This window comes from Mastigoproctus giganteus, chromosome 11 (assembly GCF_048544385.1).
Source record: "Mastigoproctus giganteus isolate SK-2022 chromosome 11, ASM4854438v1, whole genome shotgun sequence".
NCBI lineage: Eukaryota > Metazoa > Arthropoda > Arachnida > Uropygi > Thelyphonidae > Mastigoproctus > Mastigoproctus giganteus.
This window is the reverse complement of record NC_143585.1, coordinates 172753347-172779954: the sequence shown is the minus strand read 5'-3', so window position 1 is coordinate 172779954 and position 26608 is coordinate 172753347. Positions and strand designations below refer to the sequence as shown.

Sequence of the window (26608 nt, the reverse complement as noted above, 5' to 3'; positions counted from 1 at the left end):
CTAGACACTGTCGTATCCCGTTATCATCATATGGCGAGACATGCGACCAGGTTTTTAAGTTTTTTTGTTTTTTTTAGATAGATGTAGGAACGTTTTACACATTCACTTATGCACATGGTAAAAGGGGAAATAAGCCGCATTTGCCCACCCCTTGACTCGAGTTATCATACCGGTCACGAAAAATGCGTCACGCGCTCTAATCACACTGCTAGTAGTGCGAGCATGGGAAGCACCTCTGGTGGAAGCCACGGATAACGTCACTTCCGTGTCTGATCAAATTTGCTCAGTAGAAAGTCGGAAAAACTGCGAGCCCATTGTTAAAATATTCACAGCTCACCACTGTCTATATTCCTATAATAAACTTACCTTACAGCAGATCCTTGGAGACCGACAAGATATTAATGATGTTATTACCTTCCTGAGAGTGATAAACAAATATCATCTGATCTGAATCGTCTTGTTTCATATACCAAACATATACCAAATAAGACTGTAATAGGTACATTATGGAAGACAAAGTAGCCCTTACACCAATAAATCCAACAAACAACTAATAACATTAGTCCACGAAGAGCAGTGTCCATTGATTATCACTCTGTCTTCTCCCACTCAACAATCCTTTTATCCATTGTAGAAACTTATCCTTAATGCCATACTGCTCCAATTTGTACAATAGTCTTCCATGAGCAACAGTATTAAAAACTTTTTCTAAAATCCAAGTATATGATATCAAAATTATTTTTTGTATCCAGTTCCTTTGTGACCACATCATAGTATCCAGTCAGTTTTATCAGACAAGCCTTTCCCTTAACAAATCCATGCTGTGTCTGAACTATAACTGCAGTCTTGTCTAGATGATTCTGCAGTGCTTCTTTAACCAGTGACTCCATTATTTTCCCTGGGACTGAAGTTAAACTAACAGGTCTGTAATTACTTGTGTCACCCTTTGATCCCCATTTTTTGCACTGGCCAGAGTGCATATTGGTCATATTTACCTCATCTCTTTTTATTGTTAGGAGTGATTCCCACTTTGCTTCCACTGCAGTTCACCACTCTATAAAACATTCTAATTGAATACACTTATCAGTCTGTCAGATACAATTCATTCTGATCCCTCTCTAAGGATAATCTTAAGCTCAATCATATTATTGGGGGAACTCCAATCTGAGGTTTTCAACTATACAATTAATTTAGATAGTTTTCATCCCTTGCACCAAAAAAACACTTAAACAACAAGAACAGTGCACAATGAGGATTCAAATATAACTAACTCACGTTGTGTTTTTCATTTCAACAATTTGAAATTTCAACGTTCTAATACCAATGACCTGCGAGAGTGGATTTTTTGGCAAAAAATAAATAATATAAAATAAATACCTGATCTTCTCTCTCTTGTGAAGCTTTGGAAATGCTGTTGACGCCATGTGTAGCCAAAGTCATACTCGAAACTTTGACTCAACATTTCTAAAGAGAGAATGCCTAACAGTCAATTCAAATAAATCCACTGGCAAAAAAAAAAAAAACCCCTCTAGGTAAGCCAATATTTGGTATGTGAACTGCTAAATTGTCCAAAGGTTATAATAACCTTTACTAACTATGTAATACTAATGACTTAAAAGTACATACTTAGGAACTTTTAAGTTTTAATAAAATATTTTAAATGTTCTATGTGTTTTACACTTTATTTTCAAAAAATGTTTTCAGTAAGATTTAATTTCAAGGCCAAAGTCCGGATATTAAAAACTGATTTTTTCCAGAAAAGCAACTGTTTTCCTCCTGTTAGTTACCTAATCTCCAGCTTTTGAAGGTCAAAAGTCAGCATATTTAGCCAGGCGAAAAATTATTCATTACAGTCCGATATAACAATACCAATGTCTGCATTACATAGTAACATAACTGTGATAATTTGTCAGTGAAAATGTTTGCAGACAACTTCAGATGCTAAGAGAGTCCTGTGTCCACAAATTTGCAGAATTATGATATACCTGTGCCCCACTCTCCACCAAAAGAGAACTGGTCAAAAGAAAAACAGAGGAATAGAAATTATGCCTTTAATGATTAAAGTACAATATTTAATATTATTCATTCAACTTAGATCTGGATAAAATAGAAATAACTAAATCAACTGAATAAAAAATTAATGACCAACCTGGTTACCTAAAGTGGTAGAAAAATTATGTGAACAGCTGGTGAAATCTCAGTTTAGAGCAGAAGTATTAACCTGGTGGCTGTGGTGGTGGGTAACCTGACTTGGTGCCAATCTTTTTAATTTCTTGAAAGTGCTTTGGGTTTTCTTTAATGCTGCCAGTATTTCATCTTTTTGTAATGGATTTCTACATTATGCTTGCTACTAACTATGTAATACTAATGACTTAAAAGTACATACTTAGGAACTTTTAAGTTTTAATAAAATATTTTAAATGTTCTATGTGTTTTACACTTTATTTTCAAAAATAATATATATTAATTTGGCAGAAAATTGAGAAAATAAAGCATTTTAGATATAAAGTAGAAATAAAAATAATAATAAACATATATTCAATACTGTTTACTCCACTTTAGACTTTATTTTTGAAATAAATTTTTTCAAATCTGGTGCACTTCACAGCATGAAAAATTGTAAATTTGGCATGTTGCTTCCCACAGAGTAGTCCACCTTGAGAGAATATCAAGTTTCCTGTTCTCGTCATTATTTTGTGAAAACCTTTCAAAAACAACTAGGGGTAACACAAGATACACTATTTATTGAATTAATGAGAGAAGAAAATCAACTAAACCAAAACTATAAACAAAAAAAGCATTTTTTTTTTTTTTTTTAAGTCCCAATTTCAACTTTATATATTGTAATGTATTATTTTCCCATTTAAGAAGTTTCCTGGGTCAAACGTTTTCCTGCATAAAAAGTTTGTGATAAAGAATACACAGTGTATTACTATAATGTCATTTTCCCACTTAATACATTTTTTAAATTTATAAATGATTTATTTTTAATATTAAACAATATAAAAATTTGCTAATCAAACAAGTTAGTGCCAAGCAGCATTTTAGCTCATAATAAACCACCGAAGCAGGTGAAATGGTTTTTTTTTTTTTTTTTTTTATCTTATATTGTGTATGCCTTCACAATGAGTTGCCCTGATATTGCACTACCTCCAATAAGCAACACTATGCCAATGGAGAAGACTAATGTTACGTATTCTCTTCGGGTACCACCACTCCTAGTGGTGGTACCTGCAGTGAGTTTTTTGTAGTCTGAGACTTTCAGCGCTAAAACCTTTATAGTACAAACATTTTGATGTAATGGAAGTGGCATATTGCAATTGTCTTCATCGATATCCATCATTGGATACGTCGACCCCATTAAGAGTTAAGTTCTGAATTACTTTGTGGACTGTTGCTCTGTCTTATTGTAATTCTGATCTTTTAAGATGTGTTGATACTCCAAAGGAGCTCATTCTTCCAACTTGGTAATGAGTTTAATGAACAAAATGTTAAGCAATTAGAAAGTCACTTTAAAAATTTTTCCCACATGCAGTGTAAAATATTTAAAAATTTCTGAAATAGTACTTAAAAATCATCTTTAACTTATGTATGTATAACTTTTAATTATTATTTGTGTAGTTAATATTTCATACCCTTAGGTCACTTTCCCTTCTAAGAAGTTTTCCCACATAAGAAGTTCTAAACCTCCAGTCCCTTGGTAAACTTCTTATCAAAGTTCTACTCTAGTTCCAAAGATGTGGCTTTATCGGACACGTTCTCACAAACAAACAAAAAAAAAATCACTTCAGGAAATATTGCTGTAAAAGTTTGACTATATTAGCATTAGCAGTGTCATATTATTCAAGAAAGCAAGCTTATACAGCATCAGCCAAAAAAAAAAGAAAGAAAGAAAGAAAGAAAGTAGAGAATGTTTAAGTACAAAAAATTTCAGATTTTTAATTAATGGTTATTTTCAAGAGTCACCTATTGGGTATCCTTCAAAAATAATGTCACCACTGCCAAGTTAAGGAATTTTTACAGTAAACTAAATTTGCCTGTTTACAGGGCTGTGGCAAAGTTAATCTGGAAGGAAAATTATTACAGAATAATAATACTTATTTAATAAAACAGTTGTGTACCTGCAGCTTCAGTACAGGTACTTATGAAAATGTACACACTATTAAATTCTTTCTGTGGTGTAAGTGCTATACAGTAGTTTAAATATCTGGTAACTGTTTGAATACTATATCTATATTTTCAAAAACCTCCTGTTTTCTTTGTAATGCTAATTTTTCTTTGTAAAACCACTATGCTTGTAATGTGTTTTATTATTTAGCTATATTATTTGTGGTCTATTTAAAACCATTCAGAGTAGAGAGGACCATCTTGTATGCACATATATATACTTTATTTTTATCCCTCTCTCTCTCTCTCTCTCTCAGGGTGCAGTGAATGGTGTTTGCTTTTCAAACAGTGGTGAATACTTTGCTTCTGCTGGAAATGATGAGCAAGTGAGTTTTGTTTTAAATTCTAGATTTCCTGTTTACTATAATAATTTTAGTTGTTTGAGTTTATAGTTTATTATACTTTTTTTATTATTATTGAATGTTTAACTACTTCCACTTCTTAGAGAAAAATAGTATCAGTATTCTTTGTTGTCTTAATGAAGTAGGAAGATATAACCTCATGGCCATTTATGCTTATACAAGAATAGTCCATAAGGTAGGGAAACATATTTGACTTTAAATAACAGCACTATTTTAAATACATATTGAATTAATGCTTGCACAATAGAAAGAGCATAGCATACAAAAAAAAAAAAAAAAAAAATCTATTCAATATGACTGCAATTTTTGTCTTTACAAAATTTTAGCATTTTGGGCAAGGTGACAAAGCAAGGCCGATTTGTTCAAAAATATGTTGACTGCTGAAGCTCTAACAGAGATCTGTGCATATTATTAAGTGCTTTATCATTTAAGAATCCTTGCAAAAGGTAATTACAAGGTGTTAAATCCCAGGAGTGTGGTGGCCATTCAGGAGAACTATTTCTTTTTCTGTTCGGTCCATCAACCCATAAAATTTTTGTATAATGATTAGTGGCAAATTTTTGCATAGTGTGCTGATGCCCCATCCAGCATAAAAAAGCAATGCTAAATGATGTTGAAATAAAAGAAAACCATTAATTGAATGATTTTCTTTTAGTAGTCTCAGGTAGCTTTCTCCTGTCACAATTCCGTCAAAGAAAAAAGGTCCAAGAACTCATCCTGTACGAATCCAGCCCAGACAGCCAAGTGCATTTAAATCCTTGGTAAAGAATAAAGGGTATTGCTAAGAGAGCAATGAAGATAGATTAATGATTAACAGTTACATGTGACTCAATCAGGCCACAAAACATTGGCAGCGATATCTGACAAAGAAAATCGATATCTGAGAGTAAAACTCATGGACAAGAACCATTCAGCAAATTCTAATCTTCATTCAAGCTTTGTAGCATGAAATGATAAATCTTGTACAGGCAGTTCTCGACTTTATTCGTTCCTAGCATGCACTTGTAAAGCGAAAAGTCATAAAGTGGGAATTTATTTCCCATAGACAATGTTAAAAAATAGGGGTTACGTTATCAACAACGAAATTAGTTAGCTAATTAGTTTATGTTTAAACAATGATTGATTTATCCAAAGAAATGAAAACTTGGTCTGTAAAATCAAGCAAATTATAATAATGGAGAAATTATTTATGACTTACAAATGTTAAAGAATTTTTATTTTTCATCATCGACTAAATGCACACTCGTTGATCACTCATTATTGGCTTGGCACTCATTGGTTTGTTGCACAAGGAGTCATCTTCAGAAGTGCTTCAAGAGGCATTTGTTTCCAAGATATTCTTCTCTTTTCTTTATAAATTTCAATAGCATGCATGAGTATTTTTTAACGGAACGACAAATTGCAACTAACATGATTTGCACAGAGTAACAAGTTTATGGAGCTTAAAAAAAAGGAATGAAGAGAAGACTCTGAAAATTTATGTATGTTTTTTATACGATTGAAGATTTCAGTAACGGCAAACACATTTCACCATAATAACGTAAAAACCCACACAATTCCAGCTATCTGTATTTTTACAAATGCAATAACATCGAGGTTACTACCTGTTTATGATTGCTTGCAGTAACAGAAAAGCTCAATAAACCGGAACGTGCGAATTGTTTTTATTGTTTTAGTTGTAACTTCCAGAAATGTGCTTTAGAAAAATATCACAAAGCCATTCAAAATTGGTTCTTATAACATATGATAATGATAAAAGTGTAGTGCATTTAATGATTTGAATTGGTAACTAATACAATTTACACAATAAAAACAACCTTTTAGGGAGTTATATAGCGAAAATTTGAACTTCCGAGGTCATGGAATGAATTATCAAAAAACAATGTGTTATTGGGTTCACATTACGATGGTAATGGATTAATATGGGCATATGGGCTACTAGAGACGGTCGTGTTCCAAGCCGCTAAGTGGATTTTTCTTATTTATTGATTTGAAATTATTGTTTTTCTAAAACTTTTGATTTAAATTTAGTAGTATAACATTATTTTGTGATTTTCTGATTAACTTGGGGTATTTATTCTTTACTCGGCCTTGTAATTGCATAAAAGTATCGGTAAAGGTTTCCACGTGTTTCAACTCCGATACCGTTCGTAAATTTCCCGCCATTGTGATACGATAGTTGTATGCCGTACTAGATAGCGTTAGTTGAACTTCGTTAGCAGTTAAATTGTACGTTTAAATAAATACATATAACGACTTAGATTACAAACGTAATATAATTAATTATATTTAACATAATTAATAACATAACATAATTAATTATAATTAATTAATAAATTAATAGAAACATGACTCAGACCAGAGCAGCAAAGCAAAAGGCTCAAGCTAATGGAAGCGCTGTGGCTCAGAGCAGAACTGAGGGGGGCAGTTCTCCTCTGACTCACAGCCTTATAAAATGCACTGTTTGCTTGATGTTTGCAGAGCAATCGGGTACGGGACATGATACTGCCAAGGGGGGATGTCTTTGTGTGTGCGCGATGCAAGGAGTGTATCGATATCAGGCAACAACTCGGCGTTCTTGTGGGCCTATATGAGAGCTTGAAGGACAGGGTGGATGCCCTCGAAGGAACTAAATTGAGGAGCCCATCAAGCTCTCAGCTGCCCACATCAACGCCAGAGCTTGCACTTGGGCATCGCGTGACACAGAGACAACCCCCAAGGCAGAATGCGCTGGTCCCGAAGGAACTAGTAGTTGTTGGTGACTCTACTGTCAGGGAAACGGGGAACATGCTTTGTAAAAAAGAAAGGTGGAACAGGACCAGGGTATGTCTGCCAGGGGCAAAGGTTGATGACGTTGTAGAGCGAATATCATCTTTTAAGGGCACAAAAGGTGATATAGTTGTACACGTTGGCACTAATAATATTAAGAGTAGGAGACCGGCAGAATTACTTAACAAGTACAGGTCACTGTTGAACAAAAGCCGAGAATTAGGGTTGAATTTGAAAGTGTCTGCAATTCTGCCCAGACACGATAGGAGGGAGTATATGATGAGAGCCTTGTCGATCAATTCGGCCCTGGAAAGATTGTGCACGGCTAAAGGGGTAGAATTTTTTTCAGCCTGGACTGTACTTGTTAACAGGAGAGATTACTTCTACAGGGATGGGATACACTTAAATAGAAAGGGTGCAAGAATATTTGCTGATGCTATCGAGGCAGTGTTAGGTGGGTCGGAAAACTGCTAGCTTGGGGGGAGACAAAGACCAATAGATTGACAGTAGCCACTGGCAGAGGTGAAAGAGATTCTTGCACTGCTTCTATTAGAATGAGCAGAAGCCTGAAAAACAAGATGCATGGTATTTCAGAGACTGCTGGGAGCCATTGCGGTACAAGTAAACACATGGGTTGTGTTAGGGTAGCTAAGAATAGAAACAGGTGCAGGTATACTTGCGTGTACACCAATGCTAGGAGTTTAGTAAATAAATTTGATGAATTTGAGGTATTGCTCAAAACATCAAAGGCAGATATTGTTGGGATATCAGAGACGTGGTGTCACACAAATATAAGTGATGCAGAACTGCAATTTGGGGAGTACAATGTCTACAGAAAGGATAGACAGGATAGGAAGGGGGGAGGGGTTATGCTATTAGTTAAGAAACACATAAAAACCAAGGAAGTGAAGCCAGTCGACATCGCTGGACAGTGCAGTGTTGAGTCAGTTTGGTGTGACATAAGCATTGGGAGATCAAAATTGAGAGTAGGAGTGTGCTATAGGCCTAATGACTCTGATGAGTATAATAAGGAACTGTACAGGGAAATAGAGTGGGCCAGTAAATCACAGAGTCTTATAATGGGAGATTTTAATTTCTCAGATATTGACTGGAATTTGGGGGCTGGTTACTCACACACTAGCAGGGCTTTTGTGGATTTATTGGATGATTGTTTTCTACATCAGCATGTTCGGGAGGCAACTAGAGGGAGTAATACTCTTGATTTGATTATCAGCAGTGATTCTTCATGCATTAAGAATCTGCAGATAAATGAACCACTAGGTGGCAGTGATCACAGTGTGCTGAAGTGGGAGTTACTGAAAGAGGTAACTACCATTAGGGGTAAAGGGAAGGGTTATTGCTTCCGTAAAGGCGACTACGATGGACTGAGACAGTATTTAAATTCTATACAGTGGGACCAACTGATGATGTTACCAACAGCAAATTCAAAATGGGAAGCATTCAAAGAACTTATCTTGGAAGCTACTAGGCTTTACATACCAACTAAGAAATATTGTTCAAGGTTTAGGCCAAAATGGATGTCAGATGAACTAATGAGGCATATGGCAGAGAAGAAAAATGCATGGGATACTTACAAATTAACACATGACACAGAAGCCTATGATAGATACAAGTTGATATGCAACCAATTTACAAAGGAGGTTAGGCAGGCAAAGGCAGATTACGAGAAATCCTTGGCAAGGGATGCAAAGAAAAACAGCAAAGAGTTCTTTACTTATGTAAACTCTAGAAGGAAGGGGATGAATCAGATTGGTCCACTTGATATTGATGGGTCAACTGTTGATGATCCTGCTCAGTTAGCTAACAAACTAAATGAATATTTTGCATCGACATTCACACATGAGGAGTTATTCAGCAAGGGGAATGCCAGAGGTGTATTCAACTCTAGCAGTCAGCTACAGAATCTTGAAATAACTGGGAGTAAAGTGGAGGAGAAACTGTTGAAGATAAACACAAGAAAGGCACCCGGGGTGGATGGGATCTATCCAGTTATATTAAAGGAGGCAGCAAAGGAAGTAAGCAAACCCTTGGCCATAATTATGAGAGCTTCCTTGGACTCAGGGGAGGTACCCATAGACTGGAAATGTGCAAATGTGACCCCAATTCACAAAGCAGGATCAAAGGCTGACACAAGTAATTATAGACCTGTGAGCTTAACTTCTGTTCCAGGAAAATTAATGGAGGCACTGGTTAAAGAAGCACTGCAGGATCATTTAGACAAGACTTCAGTTATAGCTCAGACACAGCATGGTTTTGTTAAGGGGAAGTCTTGCCTGACCAACTTGATTGGATACTATGATGCAGTCACAAAAGAACTGGATGCAGGGAATAACTTTGATATTATATACTTGGATCTTAGAAAGGCTTTTGATACTGTTGCACATGGAAGACTGCTACACAAATTGGAGCAGTGTGACATTGGAGGCAAATTGCTGCTATGGATAAAGGGGTGGTTGAGGGGGAGAAGGCAGAGAGTGGTAATCAATGGACACTGCTCGTCGTGGACTAATGTTATTAGTGGAGTCCCTCAGGGCTCAGTGTTGGGTCCATTATTGTTTTCTGTATTTATAAATGATATTGATGATGGTATATCAAGTTTAATGTCCAAGTTTGCAGATGATACAAAGGTTGGCAGGGTTGTCAAGGACACTACTGACACTATGCTGCTGCAACAGGATCTGGAAAGGTTGAGCAGATGGGCTGAGAGGTGGCAAATGAAGTTTAACATTGACAAATGTAAAGTACTACACATGGGAAACAGCAACCCCAGAGCAACGTATCAACTCTGTGGTACTACACTGACAGTGGTAGAGAATGAAAGGGACTTGGGGGTGATTGTGCAGGCAGATATGAAGTTCTCTGAGCAGTGCAGACGGGCTGCAAGAGTAGCTCATGGAGTATTGTCAATGATATACAGGAATTTTTCCAGCAGGGATAAGGAGGTGATTATTCCATTGTATAAGGCAATGGTCAGGCCACACCTAGAGTACTGTATACAGGTCTGGAGGCCTCATTTCAAGAAGGATGTAGAGCTGCTGGAACGAGTACAGAGAAGGGCAACAAGATTAGTGAATGGAACAAAGGGGTGCTCTTACGAAGAAAGGCTTAAGTTTTGCAAATTACAGTGTCTGGAGACTAGGCACCAGCGAGGTGATCTGATAGAGGTGTATAAAGCCTTGAATGGTTTAAGCATGCTCAATGCTGATGGGATTCTTCCTCTAGCTCAGAAAAATCACCTGAGAGGGCATAAATTCAAATTGAGGAAAGACAGATGTAGGATAGACGTGCGGAAATTTGCCTTTAGCCAGCAGGTGGTTGGTTGGTGGAACAGACTGCCATCCCTTGTGGTGGAGGTTGATAGCCTAAATAAGTTTAAGGCTCAGCTGGACAGGTATTTTGAACGAACAGAGGGGTGAAGTGGAAGTGGGTTTTTTTTTTTTTTTTTTTTTTTTGGCTGATGCTGCATAAGCTTGCTTTCTTGCATCAAATGCCTCTGCTAATGCTAATGCTAATATTGTAAAGTGGGATACACTGTATTTGTATAGCTGCGTGTATGGTTTGACATGTGGTATTTATGAATGTTTAACATTCATTTTTTTTTTTTTTCAATTTATATTTTCGATTTTGTTGATATTTGAAAAAAAAAAAAAAAAAAACTCTTAAAGCGAGAACTGCCTGTATATAATTCCTTTATGATTCTATTTAAACTTGTTTTAGGTATTTTAAGTTCATGACTGCACTTTTAGATTTTTTTTTTTTTTTTTTTCAGATTTCTTTCAGTATCCTCTAATACAAATTCCAAATTAGCAGATGTCATTGAGATAGATTTACCAGGTTTTAGTAGAATGTGCAATGTCCCCACTTCATCAAATTTCTTCACACTATGCTTTGTGGTCTTCATTGTGTATGGTTTATGTTCAAAAAAATTTCAACTGTCATGCAACTTTGGAAGCATTTTCATATTATTTTGGTATTAGTATTACTCCTACTAGTAAAAAATCTTTCCTGCAGTCATCCTTCCTCAGTTCGAATTTATGCCCTTGTGTGTGTTTGAGAAAGAGGAAACTACTCCATTAGCTTACATAATCCATTCTAATCCTTAAACACCTTGATCAGATCTCCTCACATGTCCTTATCTCCATGTGCTATAGTTCGCAGAACTAAAGCATCTCCTGGTGGCGCCTCCGTAGCCAGGTGGGAAGGAGCAGCAGTGCATAGCACACGCTTCTTGATTAGACCGGGGTTCGAGCCCGTCACCACCAAATACGGAGGATGCGGAAAGGTCAAGGGAATGACCACCACATATTCCCGGAGCAATATGGCCTTAGTTGCTAATGCTCCTAAAAACCAAATAACACAAACATCTCCTGGTAAGAGCACCCTTTTAGTTCCTCTCACTAATCATGTTCCCTTCCCTGCACCTGTTCCGACATATCCACGTCCTTCCTAAAATGAGGCCTCCACACCTGTATGCTTTATTCAAGTTGTGTCCTGACCATTGCCTTGTACAATGGGATAATCACTTCCTTATCCCTGCTGCTAAAATTCCTATATATCATTACATAATTCCATAAACTGTCCTGGCTACCTGCCTACACTGCAGAGAACTTCATATTTGACTGCACAATTATCCGCAGTTCTTTTTCATTCCCCACTATCCAAAATTTGATACCACGCAGTTTGTTTGTACATTAAAGTGGGATTACTGCTCCTCATATGAAGTGCCTTGCATTTTCCAATATTAAATTTGAGCAGATGGTCTAGATCTTGTTGCAGTAGCATACCTGATTACTTGATTAAACAGCCTACCACCTTCATTAACCTGGCATTGTCTGCCAGAGGCAAAAGTTGATGACGTTGTAGAGCGGATATCATCTTTTAAGGGCACAAAAGGTGATATAGTTGTACACGTTGGCACCAATGATATTAAGAGTAGGAGACCGGTGGAATTACTTGACAAGTACAGGTCACTGATGAAAAAAAGCCGTGAATTAGGGTTGAAATTGAAAGTGTCTGCAATTCTGCCCAGACACGATAGGAGGGAGTATATGATGAGAGCCCTATCAATCAATTCGGCCCTGGAAAGATTGTGCGGGGCTCAAGGGTTAGAATTTTTTTCAGCCTGGTCTGTACTTGTTAACAGTAGAGACTGCTTCTACAGGGATGGGATACACTTAAATAGAAAGGGTGCAAGAATGTTTGCTGATGCTATCAAGGCAGTGTTAGGTGGGTCGGAAAACTGCTAGATTGGGGGGATACAAGGACTAATAGATTAACAGTAGCCACTGGCAGAGGTGAAAGTGATTCTTGCACTGCTTCTATTGGAATGAGCCGCAGCCTGGAAAATAAGATGCAGGATATTTCAGAGACTGCTGGGAATCATTGGGGTACAAGTAAACACATGGGTTGTGTTAGGGTAGCTAAGAAAAAGGACAGGTGCATGTATACTTGCGTGTACACCAATGCTAGGAGTTTAGTAAATAAATTTGATGAATTTGAGGTATTGCTCAAAACATCAAAGGCAGATATTGTGGGGATTTCAGAGACGTGGTGTCACACAGATATAAGGAATGCAGAACTGGAATTTGGGGAGTACAATGTCTACAGAAAGGATAGACAGGATAGGAAGGGAGGAGGGGTTATGCTATTAGTTAAAAAACACATAAAATCCAAAGAAGTGAAGCCAGTCGACATCGCTGGACAGTGCAGTGTTGAGTCAGTTTGGTGTGACATAAGCATTGGGAGATCAAAATTGAGAGTAGGAGTGTGCTATAGGCCTAATGACTCTGATGAGTATAATAAGGAACTGTACAGGGAAATAGAGTGGGCCAGTAAATCAGAGAGTCTTATAATGGGAGATTTTAATTTCTCAGATATTGACTGGAATTTGGGGGCTGGTTACTCACACACTAGCAGGGCTTTTGTGGATTTATTGGATGATTGTCTTCTACATCAGCATGTTCGAGAGGCAACTAGAGGGAGTAATACTCTTGATTTGATTATTAGTAGTGGTTCTTCATGCATTAAGAATCTGCAGATAAATGAACCACAAGGTGGCAGTGATCACAGTGTGCTGAAGTGGGAGTTACTCAAAGAGGTAACTACCATTAGGGTTAAAGGGAAGGGGTATTGCTTTCGTAAAGGCGACTACAATGGACTGAGACCGTATTTAAACTCTATACAGTGGGATCAACTGATGATATTGCCAACAGCAAATTCAAAATGGGAAGCATTCAAAGAACTTATCTTGGAAGCTACTACGCTTTACATACCAACTAAGAAATATTGTTCAAGGTTTAGGCCTAAATGGATGTCAGATGAACTAATGAGGCATATGGCAGACAAGAAAAATACATGGGATACATACAAATTAACACGTGACACAGACGCCTATGATAGATACAAGTTGATCTGTAACCAAGTTACAAAGGAGGTTAGGCAGGCGAAGGCAGATTACGAGAGATCCTTGGCAAGGGATGCGAAGAAAAACAGCAAAGAGTTCTTTACTTATGTAAACTCTAGAAGGAAGGGGATGAATCAGATTGGTCCACTTGAGATCGATGGGTCAACTGTTGATGACCCTGCTCAGGTAGCTAACAAACTAAATGAATATTTTGCATCGACATTCACACATGAGGAGTTATTCAGCGAGGGGAATGCCAGGGGTGTATTCAACTCTAGCAGTAAGCTAGAGAATCTTGTAATAACTGAGAGCAAAGTGGAGGAGAAATTGTTGAAGATAAACACAAGAAAGGCACCTGGGGTGGATGGGATCTATCCAGTTCTATTAAAGGAGGCAGCAAAGGAAGTAAGCAAACCCTTAGCCATAATTATGAGAGCTTCCTTGGACTTAGGGGAGGTACCCATGGACTGGAGATGTGCAAATGTGACCCCAATTCACAAAGGGGGATCAAAGGCTGACACAAGTAATTATAGACCTGTGAGTTTAACTTCTGTTCCCGGAAAATTAATGGAGGCACTGGTTAAAGAAGCACTGCAGGATCATCTAGACAAGACTTCAGTTATAGCTAGGACACAGCATGGTTTTGTTAAGGGGAAGTCTTGCCTGACCAACTTGATTGGATACTATGATGCAGTCACAAAAGAACTGGATGCAGGGAATAACTTTGATATTATATACTTGGATCTTAGAAAGGCTTTTGATACTGTTGCACATGGAAGACTGCTGCACAAATTGGAGCGGTGTGGCATTGGAGGCAAATTGCTGCTATGGATAAAGGGGTGGTTGAGGGGGAGAAGACAGAGAGTGGTAATCAATGGACACTGCTCATCGTGGACTAATGGTATTAGTGGAGTCTCTCAGGGTTCAGTATTGGGTCCTTTATTGTTTTCTGTATTTATAAATGATATTGATGATGGTATATCAAGCTTAATGTCCAAGTTTGCAGACGATACGAAGGTTGGCCGGGTTGTCAAGGACACTACTGACACTATGCTGCTGCAACAGGATTTGGAAAGGTTGAGCAGATGGGCTTCGAGGTGGCAAATGAAGTTTAACATTGACAAATGTAAAGTACTACATATGGGAAACAGCAACCCCAGAGCAACGTATCAACTCTGTGGTACTACACTTGGCAGAGAATGAAAGGGACCTGGGGGTGGTTGTGCAGGCAGATATGAAGTTTTCTGAGCAGTGCAGACGGGCTGCAAGAGTAGCTCATGGTGTATTGTCAATGATATATAGGAATTTTTCTAGCAGGGATAAGGAGGTGATTATTCCCTTGTATAAGGCAATGGTCAGGCCACACCTAGAGTACTGTATACAGGCCTGGAAGCCTCATTTCAAGAAGGATGTAGAGCTGCTGGAATGAGTACAGAGAAGGGCAACAAGATTGGTGAATGGGACAAAGGGGTGCTCTTACGAAGAAAGGCTTAAGTTTTGCAAATTGCAGTGTCTGGAAACTAGGCACCAGCGAGGTGATCTGATAGAGGTGTACAAAGCGTTGAATGGTTTGAGCATGCTCAATGCTGATGGGATTCTTCCTCTTGCTCAGAATAATCACCTGAGAGGGCATAAATTCAAATTGAGGAAAGACAGATGTAGGATAGATGTGCGGAAATTTGCCTTTAGCCAGCGGGTGGTTGGTAGGTGGAACAGACTTCCATCCCTTGTCGTGGAAGTTGATAGCCTAAATAAGTTTAAGGCTCAGCTGGACAGGTATTTTGAACGAACAGAGGGGTGAAGTGGAAGTGGTTATTTTTATTTATTTATGTTACTTTTTTTTTTTTTTTGGCTGATGCTGCATAAGCTTGCTTTCTTGCATCAAATGCCTCTACTAATGCTAATTAAGCCTAATATGCCTTCATCAGTATCCCTAAAAATTAATAATAGAAAACAACAATAGGTGCAGCACTGGACCCTGGGGCACTCCACTAATAACAATAGTCCAAGAAGAGCAGTACCCATTAATAACCCTCTTTCTTCAGAGAAGTAACTTGCCCTTAATGTTATGATGCTACAATTTGTGTCTCCGAATGCCAAGCATTATAGTAATCAGGCAATTTCTAGAGTCTATACTGGGTGGGTATAAAATAAGTTTCCCTATTCAGAAGACCCTAGTAACAAAAGTTAGAGATAGCGCTGTGAAAATTGGTGGGTGTGTCCTTGAGAGTATGGGGAAGTTATTTGTAACAGGAAAAAAATTAGTTCAAATTTGCACCACCAGGTGAGAAATTGGCACTGTGGACATGAGATGGAATATTTAGGATTAGATTTTAATATCAGAACTTAGAGATCTAAAGATATTGTTCTGTGTGTTTTCCTTCACTTGAGATGACATCTGAAAACAGAGGACAGTTTCATGTAGCATCTCATTGACGACGTTGGCTACATGCTGTTTAATGCTTGCTTTCAAATTGACAAGCGTCTGTATGCCACCGCGGTAAACTCTGTCTTTCAGGTATCTCCATAGCCAGAAATCACAAGGATTGAAATTTTCGAATGAGACTGGCCATAATTGTGGAAAGTCCCTAGAAACGATGCAATCATTTCTGAATGTTGAATGGAGCAGTTCCTTCACTTGACGACCATTGTGGGGAGGGACATCATCTTCCATGAACACTACAATCTTCAAGCATTACCTTTGTTGCAGAGCGGGAATAATATGCTCTCTTAGAAGAGCACAGTACCATGCACTAGTTACCGTACACCTTACAGGGCCATGAGGTGTAGACTCTTCAAAAAAAAATGGTCCGATTATAAACTCTGCTGTGAATTCAGACCATACTGTAACATATGGGCTTGCTGTGGCTGGAACACCTAAAAATATCAAGCGACTGAAATCATGCAACATTGTAGTCGAGACACCAAATGCTAAATATGCAGAAAGACTGCTTCTAACCCCAGGGGACTCACATCTGGTGAGTATGGGCTTGGCCAACCCAGGGTCCTGAGCTGGATATCATCATTCTTCTCTTTCATGGTGATTCCCTTCTACTTTGACTCTCTCTCTCTCTCTCTCTCTCTCTCTCTCTCTCAGGGTAACTCAGGAATTTTTTTTTTGTTTTTGGCTTGTGCAACATAAGCCTCAGGCTTCCTTGCACCGTATAGCTAATAATAATAATAATAATAACAACAACAACATTTGCTGGGATCCCAGTAAAGGCCTCTCCCCATAATATGCTAAATACATTGAAAGGTGTAATTTCTGAGTGGGACCTGATCAGTTTCTCTGAAGAAGAAATGAAAAATGAACTTGAAAATCAAGGCATCATAGCTGTGAGAAGGATTAAAGTAACTAGAGATGGGACACTTATCCCAACCAGAAATGTCATACTGATGTTTAACTCTCTAAACATCTGTGAAGGCCGGATATCTAATTGTAACTTCAGACCATATATACCGAGTCCTCTCCATTGCTTTAAATGCCAAAAGTATGGTCACTCCCAAATGGCATGCCATGGTGTTGCAATCTGAACTGTTCAGCTGAGAAGAAATGTCCAAACTGCAAGGGGTACCATTCCGCCTATTCCAAGAACTGTGAATATTGGAAAAGAGAAAAGCAGATTCAACGATATAATGTAGAGCATTCTGTAACATACCAAGAAGCTAAGAGAACTGTACTCCCAACTGTCTTAAACAGACCTTCCTATACACAGGTCATAAAGAATCGGTGTGCAATAGAGACAGATTCAGACAGAATTGTCAGAGACAGACAATTCCCTCAGAAAAACAGATTTTACAATTCCTCCAAAGTAGTCCATTTCGGACTGGCCACAAGCACTACTAATAACATCCCAACAAGGGATGTTATTAGTAGTGCCATCAAGTATTAAACATCAAGAAAAACTCAACAACGCCCCACTATCCGTACTGCCCGATGCAAAACACTCAGAAATGAAAGCCTGCGAAGGAAAACGTAATGTCATTAGCCAGAAGTGAACTGAACAAATGGAAACAGAAGTGCCCAATTAGGCAGACGAATCAGTACTAGAGATTTTTGCAGAAGAAGATATGAATACCAGTAAAGCATATTTTCCAAAGGAAAAACCTAACCTATGTTTGAAAGATTTAAATCAAGGAAACAGTCTGAAACCTCTCCAAAACCAAATAAGGAAAATCATAATCAAGTGGAACTACAGATGATTCTGTACTAACATAGATGACATATACAATCTGATTGCACAGTATGCTCCGCTATGTCTTTGCTGACAAGAAACCTACCTCAGACCTCAAGACTCCACCTCAATAAAGAACTGTACAGCATATCAAAATGGCAGAGTAACAGGTGGGACAGCCCATGGTGGGGTGGCAATACTAGTAAATTCTAACATTCCTTCCCAGATTATCCCGCTAAACACAACCCTTGAAGCGGTTGTAGTACACTTAGCCACTAGATCCCTCATAACAATAATAACAATTTATGTTCCACCAAACCAAGATTTACTACAACAGGATTTAGAAGACATAGTAATGCAGTTGGGAAACATATAAATCTTTTGCAAAAATAAATTTTATACTATCAAGCAAAAACCATTAGATCAAGCAGTATGTAACAAATAAAATAATTCAAGCTGCTGATCTCAGTATTCCAAAAACAACACATCCAAAATCATGGAGGAATGAAGAATGTTTTCAGACTGTTGTTAAGGGTCTCCAACCCATGTGTTGGTCAAGATTTTGAAGCTCTGTCCAATGCTAAGTTTTTAATTATATTTAACAGTTTTATTGATTTAATTGTTACATTAAATTATTTTCTATAAGAAGTTTATACACATAGTAAAGCCCTTGGTTTATTTTGAAAATTAATACTTTGTGTGTGTGTGTGTGTGTGTGTGTGTGTGTGTGTGTGTGTGTGTGTGTGTGTGTGTGGTTTACCCATTTGTAACTTGCTACCATTGTTATGTGATACAACATATATCCAATAAGATTTAACATAAAACTAGATAGCGAAACACATAGCACTGTATTAGAAATCTGTTAGCTTAGTGTAGTATACTATTATCAATTAATCAGTAAAATTTATTAATCTTATCAAATTTCATTGTCAATTAAATTATAATTTTTTAACTAAATACATATAATGACTTAGATTTTATAAACGGAAAATTATAAATTAATACATATAACTTGATAGGAGATACAAAAGTCATATAACGTAACTCGGAGATAATACTCTATACTGAAATAAATATAAACCGATGAACCAAAACATTATGACCACCTACCTAATATGATATTGGTCCTCCACATGCAGCCAAAACAGCTCGTACCCGTCGAGGCATTGAAGCTACAAGATTTCTAAATGTGTCTTCTGGTATCTGGTACCAACATGTAACCAGCAGATCCTTTAACTCCTAGAGGATCTGCTGGTTGAGATGCTGCAGATCGGAATTGATGTTCCAACACAAACCACAGTTGTTCAATGGGATTGATGGCTGGGGAATTTTGAGGCCAGGGAAATACCTGAAAGTCTTCCTCGTGAACCAGTCTCGAACAATCCGGGTGATATGGCATGGCACATTATCTCACTGAAAGACGGCACCGCCAGAGGGGAAGTGGAAGTTTGTTGCCTTGAAAGGGTGTAATTGGTTAGCAGTGATGTTTAGATTGGTCGTAGAAATCAGAGTGCCCGACACATTGATGACTGGATCCAGGATATACCAGCAGAAAATCGCCAAAGGATGACACTGCCGCCACCAGCTTGTTTTCGTCCCATGGTGCAACAGGAAACGTGATTCATCAGACCAAGCGACCATTTTCTCATCACTCGAGGTCCAGTTTTGATGCTCGTCTGCCCATTGTAGGAGCTGTCACCAGTGAACCGTGGTTAGCATGGGTGCTCGAAATGGCCTGTGGCTACGTAGCCCCATTTTCAGCAGGGTTCGATGTATTGTGTGTTGTGACACATTACTCCCCTCACCAGAATTCCAATTACTGGTGAGGTGCACCACAGTCGCCCTGCTGTTGTCACGTCCCATTTGGGAGAGCCTTCGCCGCCTCAAGCATCGATAAGCCATGGTCATCCAACACCTCGCTGGTGTTTCGTGGGTTTTCTCTCGGACGACTTTCAGTGGGTACTAACCATGGCTGAGGCAAGGTACTAATCAATGGCATGGCTGGTGAGCGCCCCAGCAGCCTTTGGCCTTTGTCAAACTCACTTAAGTCCGCTGCATTTCCCCTTTGAAGAACAAGAGTAACACTGATTAACAGAGCTCAATATCAGGGTCCCGGGTGTCAAGCGATTCCAAATGAGCTGTATGCTGCATTTGCAAAGCGAATAGTTTTCTTTTGGTTTTAAATAGTGTTTACATTATTTAGTTGCATTGCATAACTTTTGCACTACAAGAAACAGAAAGGAAACTCACCTTTCTGTTTCTTTAATAGTAGTAACTAAACTAACCCAGCTGCTTGGTTACCCTTGTGGCACTGCTCCTGCCTCCCCGTGGTTCGTGTTTCTGAAAAAGAGATCTGCTCTGAACTTAAAGACCAAGGAGTGACAGCTGTCAAAAGAATATCAATGCGGAAGGATGAGAATCTCGTCCCTACCCGAGTTCTCATCCTAACGTTCAACTTCCCACGGTTTCCAAGTTCCATAAAAGCAGGTAGTTTAAACTGCCCAGTGAGGATTTATATATCGAACCCACTGAGGCGTTTTAAATGCCAAAAGTATGTCCACTCTCAAACAGCTTGTTGTGGTGCTAAGACCACAAGAGACAGCAATGTTTAGCTTCTAAGCCAAGTTGTACTAACTGCCAAAGAGAACACCCTGCACATTCTCGAGCATGCTAGCGGTGGTAAGATGAAAAGGAAATTCAAAAACTAAAAACAGAGCTAAACATCTATCAGGAGGCCAGAAAATGCATCCAACCAGTAAATAGCGCCAAGCCCTCATACACCCAGAAAGCTTCTGGAAGAGTAAACCCCGGGGGCTCACATCTGGTGAGTATGGGCTTGGCAAACCCAGGGTCCTGAGCTGGATATCATCATTCTTCTCTTTCTTGGTGATTCCTTTCTACTTCTCTCTCTCTCTCTCTCTCTCTCTCTCTCTCTCTCTCTCTCTCTCTCTCTCTCTCTCTCTCAGGGTAACTCGGGAATTTTTTTTTTGGCTGGTGCAGCATAAGCCTCAGGCTTCCTTGTACCATGTGGCTAATAATAATAATAGAGTACCATTGGTACTCAGACTGATATGAGTATTCCACCAGAGCAAAGTTTCCGGCATCCCCCTCCCCCATACTTCTTCAACCCATGCACGGTACTAAGTACTATAGGTTTTGATACCTTTCGTGTTTGGAGTTTTCATAAAAAAAAAAAAAAAAAGAGTCATTTACCCCCATTGTGCGCTATTTATTAAGTTCTCAAAAGCCCACCCAAAAATCACAGTCAGCTGCCATTCCTATGTCCGATATAGGAGTGGCAGGTGATTTGGAAGTGCTGGTTCTCCAGCACTTCCAAAACACAGTGCTAAAGAAAATCAGAAGAAAGGGGAACAGGCATCTACAATCCAAGAGACAATGGATGTCGATGATAAGGAGGTACAGGACGAGTCTGTCCTGGAACTCTTTGCGAAAGAAGAAATGGATACAGGCCAACGTCCAGTCTTTCCAAAGAGAGATAAACCCAGGACTGAAAAAATGAAGCCCTCAGCCCTTTGGAAGCCACCAGACGGACCCAATAAATCTAAATAATGGATACATTTAAATTTCTACAATGGAATTGCCGTGGATTCCACAGAAATAGAGATGACATCAAGCCTCTCATGAGTAAGCATTGACCAACTTGCTTTTGCTTACAGGAGACGTATTTAAAGGCAAATGAGGACTCTTACTTATGTAACTACTTAGTTATTCACAGAGATAGAGCTAGGGATGGACCTGCCCACGGAGGACTTGCTATCTTTGTGGGTAACCACACCCCCCTTTCAAGCTATACTTCTCACCACTAATCTAGAGACTGTAGCAGTTCGTCTTAAAGTAGGGTTCCTTTTAACTGTTTGCTTCATTTATTTGCCACCTGGGAACGACACTGTCCAGGTAGACCTTGATGATCTCATTAAGCAATTGCCACCCCCTTTTCTATTATTATAATGGACATAATACTCTATGGGTTAGTTCTGACATCGATAGAAGAGGTCGGATTTTCGAGCGATTGCTGGAAAACAATGATCTGGCCCTTCTAAATGTGGGATCTAACACATTTTTCCACACTGCTACCTGTACATTTACTGCCATTGACCTTTCCATCTGCTCCGCTTCCCTCCTGCCTCTGAGTACTTGGGAGGTTGAAGAAAACCTTTATGGTAGTGATCACTTTCCCGTGTTATCCACCATTTCTAATGGGAGACAATGTCACCAGTCGAGGATACCATGTTGGAAAACCGATCAGACCGACTGGAATGCCTTTCGTCATCTGGCAACATTCAATACCACTACAGTCGGCCAAGAGCCAATTAATGAGTCAGTACAGCACATCACAGAAAGTATGGTCCAGGCAGTGGCAGTTGCAATTCCAAGGACATCTTCCCGCTTTCTACGCTTTCCAAAACCATGGTGGAATGGAGAATGCACAGCAGCTAGGAAGGTTCAAGACAAAGCATGTTGAATATTTCGTCGTTACCCCACCACAGATAATTTAATAGCCTTCAAACGTGCACATGCCAAAGCATGGTACATCAGACGTCAGAGCCAAAAGGAATCTTGGATCAAATTTTCATCTTCCCTTACACTGGCTGCCAATCCCAAAGCCATCTGGGACAAAGTTCGGAAAATGAAGGGCAAATACACCTCACACCCTTCATCGATCCTGGAACGTAATGGATGTACAATTGCAGATCTAACTGCAATTGCAAATACTCTCGGGGGAGACATTCATTAAAGTGTCTTCAGAAACAATGCACCCCCCCCAGAGTTTCTTGCGCTCAAACAGATCAGAAAAACGTCACCTGAAATTGTCCTCTAACAATTGCGAGGAATACAATCAGCCCTTTACACAGTGGAAGCTGAAAGCAGCACTCTCACTATCCAAGGCGAGTGCTGATGGGCCAGACGACATCCATTATGAGATGATTAAACACCTTTCATTGGAATCCATCGTTTGCTCTGTCTTTATAATAGAATCTATATTGAAGAGACATTTCCAGACTCGTGGCATATGGCAACCATCCTTCCCTTTCCAAAACCAGGAAAGGATCCAAAAATACCAAAAAATTACCATCCTATTGCTCTGATGAGCTGCTTATGCAAGATTCGGGAAAGAATGGTCAATGCTCGTCTTTTGTGGTATTTAGAAGCTAACGGCCTCCTTTCCAGGATACAATGTGGCTTCTGAAGGAACAGGTCAACACGACCATTTAATCCGCTTGGAAACATCTATACGTGATGCTTTCCTGAAATGTGAGCACCAGGTGTCGGTTTTCTTTGATATGGAAAAAGCGTACGACACGGCTTGGAAATATGGAATTTTAAATGACATATATAACTTTGGTCTTAGGAGACACGTTGCCCTGTTTATTAAAATCTTCCTTGCAAACAGGTCTTTCGAAGTTCATGTAGAATCCACCCTTTCCCGGCCATTCTGCCAAGAAGAGGGAGTTCCACAAGGATCAGTTTTAAGTGTTACGTTTTTTGCTATCAAAGTTAACTCTATAACTGAATACAACTTCCTCCAACTGTAAACAGTGCCCTCTTTGTAGATGACTTTAGCATCTTTTGGCAGTCGTGCAATATGAGGGGTCACTGAACGACAATTGCAGCATGCCATTGACCACATCAACTCTTGGGCAGTGACTAATGGTTTTAGGTTTTCGCCACAGAAGACTGTCTGCATACACTTTTGTCGCAAACGGAACCTTCACCCTGAACCAGAACTTAAACTTGGACAAGACATCATTCCAGTAGCACCCGAGACAAAATTCTTGGGGCTCATTTTCGACAAGAAGTTGACATTTTTACCTTATATTTGTCAACTGCGGACAAAGTGCACGAGAGGGTTGAACCTCCTATGTGCTATCTCCTCCAATAAATGGGGAGCAGACCGCTCCACTGTGCTCAGCCTCTATCATGCGCTTGTTCGATCTAAACTAGACTATGGGTCCCAAGTGTACGCTTCAGCTAGAAACAGCGCTTAGGCAGCTGGACCCAGTTCACCACCAAGCCATCCATATTGCTACTGGAGCATTTAGAACATCCCCTGTCCAGAGTTTATATGTTGAAGCAACTGAACCGCCACTGTCATTCCAACGAAAGCAATTGTCTTTAAAATATACCTTTAAATTAAAATCCCTGCCAGACAACCCCACATGGATATCCATTTTCTAGCAACGATGGGAAAACCTATATAACACTCGTCAGACTGCCAAACGGCCTTTTGGTATCCGTCCAAGAGCTGCTCAGAGAGCTCGACATCATGATAGACGTTGCCCACTCACCAAGGCAACAAATTCCACTCTGGCATTCTCGCTTACCATCATGTGACTTTTCCATTAAAAATTGGGTTAGGTCCGTAACTCCATCTTCTGTCTATCAACAACTCTACGCTGCCCACCAAGCCGAATATTCTGACTTCTTGCCTGTCTTTACTGATGGCTCGAAGTTGGTGTTATCTGTTGGATCTGCTGCTAACTTTCCAGGTCGCTCTCTATCTGGAAAGATTCCCCATGAATGCAGCATATATACAGCTGAGATGTATGCTATAGAGTTAGCCTTGGACCACATTAAAACCCATAGGTATCAAAGGTGTATGGTGTACACTGACTCTCTAAGAACGCTGCAGGCTTTAACAGGTATGAGGGATAATCCTCATCCATTTGGACCCAGATTCAGCAGACACTACATTCCCTGTTTGAATGTTCATTCCACATCCGTTTCTGCTGGATCCTAAGCCACATTGAGATCGGGGGTAATGAACTGGCAGATGCCGTGGCCAGATCACCAGAACCCCACAACACTTACTGTCTGTTAGTGCCCTATACAGACTACAGGCAGCTAATACATGCTAAATTACTCTCCCAAGGACAACAATCTTGGCATGAGCAAGTCACAAACAAGCTCTATCAGATAAAGCCTGTAATCCAACACTGGCAGTCTAGTCTGCTCAGGAACCGCAGAGAGGAAGTTGTTCTAGCTTGTCTCCGCATAGGACACAGTCATCTTACACATGCATTTCTGTGAGGGCAGATGACTGTCCTATGTGTGAGAAGTGTGGCACCGTTTTAACCATTTATCATATTTTAATTAAGTGTCCACGTTATAGACATGAGCGTGTTTTATATTTTACAGCTTTTAGTCATCTGGCTGAGCCTTATACACTCAGTCAGTTTTTATCTGACAATGACCACTTGTCTTCTGTTTTTAGTTATTTAAAATCAGTTAAGCTTTATACTTGTATTTAAAATTTACCATTTTATTGCTATATTTTTATTGTTATATTTTATAGATTTTTTTATGCCTTTATTGTAATATATATATAGTGTGATGTAATGACCTAATTTTTTAGGTCACCAAAATTTTAATTCTGTACTTTTACGACCTGGTTTTTGGCGCACTGTAGCCTCAGTAGCTAATATGCCAATAAAACCCAAACCAAACCAAGCCTCCTCGTGGCAGGGCCGGTAGCCTGGAAAAAAAAGTTCTTTCCAGGGCTAAAAAAACGATCTCTCCTACAGGATCTAAGGATCCTAACATGGCTACTCATGAGATAAAGACTCTCACTCATGCAATGCCAAAAGACAAAAAACTGACACTATTAAGTGAAGAGGTCCAATTCTTCTTTTATTACACTCTACTCAAGAACAGTCTCTAGGTTGTCTCTCACCTTTTAAAATACAGAAACACCTAGAAAATCTAATAGGATCACCAAAAACAACCTGGCATCTTAGATCTGTCAACCTGCTTGTTGAGGTCTCAGATGAAAGTCTATCCCAACAGCTCCAAAACCTAACATCATTTGGAGGATTATGCATCACTGTTTCCCCTCATGCTACTCTAAACACCTCGACGGGTGTGATAGCTTAGTGGGACCTCATAAATCTCTCAGAAGGGTTGAAAAGTGAATTACAAGACCAAGGAATTGTGCATTTAAAGCACATACATACCAAACGAGAATAAATGTTCTTGTTCCGACTCAGAACATAATAGCCCCAAACTTCCAACTTCCTTCCAAACAAGGTATCTTCATTGCCAAATAAAACTGTACATTCCCAATCCAACACGCTGTTTTAAATGCCAAAAATTTGGGCATTCCCAAACTTGTGCAGAGGTTTAGCTTCTTGTGCTAATTGCGGTTCACGCAAGCACATTCACTCAGAATGTAAATCAGAACAGCACAAGTGCTCGAATTGTAACGGCCAACACACTGCCTATTCCAGAGATTTTCCTCTTTGGGGGGAAAAAAAAAACATTCAACGGGTCAAAGCCGAACAAAACATCACATACCAAGATGCCAAAAATTCGGTACAGGCTCAATTTAACACATGACCCACTTTCGCTCAAGTAGTTCAAAAGCCAACTACAATAACCAGTACTGTGCAAGGAGTATCAGTGACTGATACTTAAACAGAAGTTACATTTACCCCCAAACACATCAATGTCAAACTGGGCTTGGTCAATTTTGGCAGCTATGCCCTTATTTAGCAAACCATCTAAGACAAGCAGGGCTATTAATACACCAATCACTTTCCACATACTAATAATAACCCACAATACTCAGAAAGCGATGATTCTACTAAAACTCGACAGAAATTAAGGACCCCACTACATCCAAATAATGCCCAGTTTCCTTCAGTGGAATTGTAGAGGATACTGCAGGAACCTTGATGACCTTCGGTATAGAC

At 39.2% G+C, this 26608-nt stretch overlaps 1 protein-coding gene across 2 annotated transcripts in view; it reads left to right on the top strand.

The window, feature by feature from the left end:
- Window positions 1–26608, top strand: part of LOC150078577 (uncharacterized) — a 394647-nt gene that overhangs the window by 270919 nt on the left and 97120 nt on the right. For both annotated transcript variants that reach the window (XM_090385383.1, XM_090385384.1), the window contains one exon: window positions 4425–4493. In XM_090385383.1, the coding sequence (XP_090241509.1) occupies window positions 4425–4493 (69 nt within the window). The remainder of the gene's footprint in view (window positions 1–4424; window positions 4494–26608) is intronic.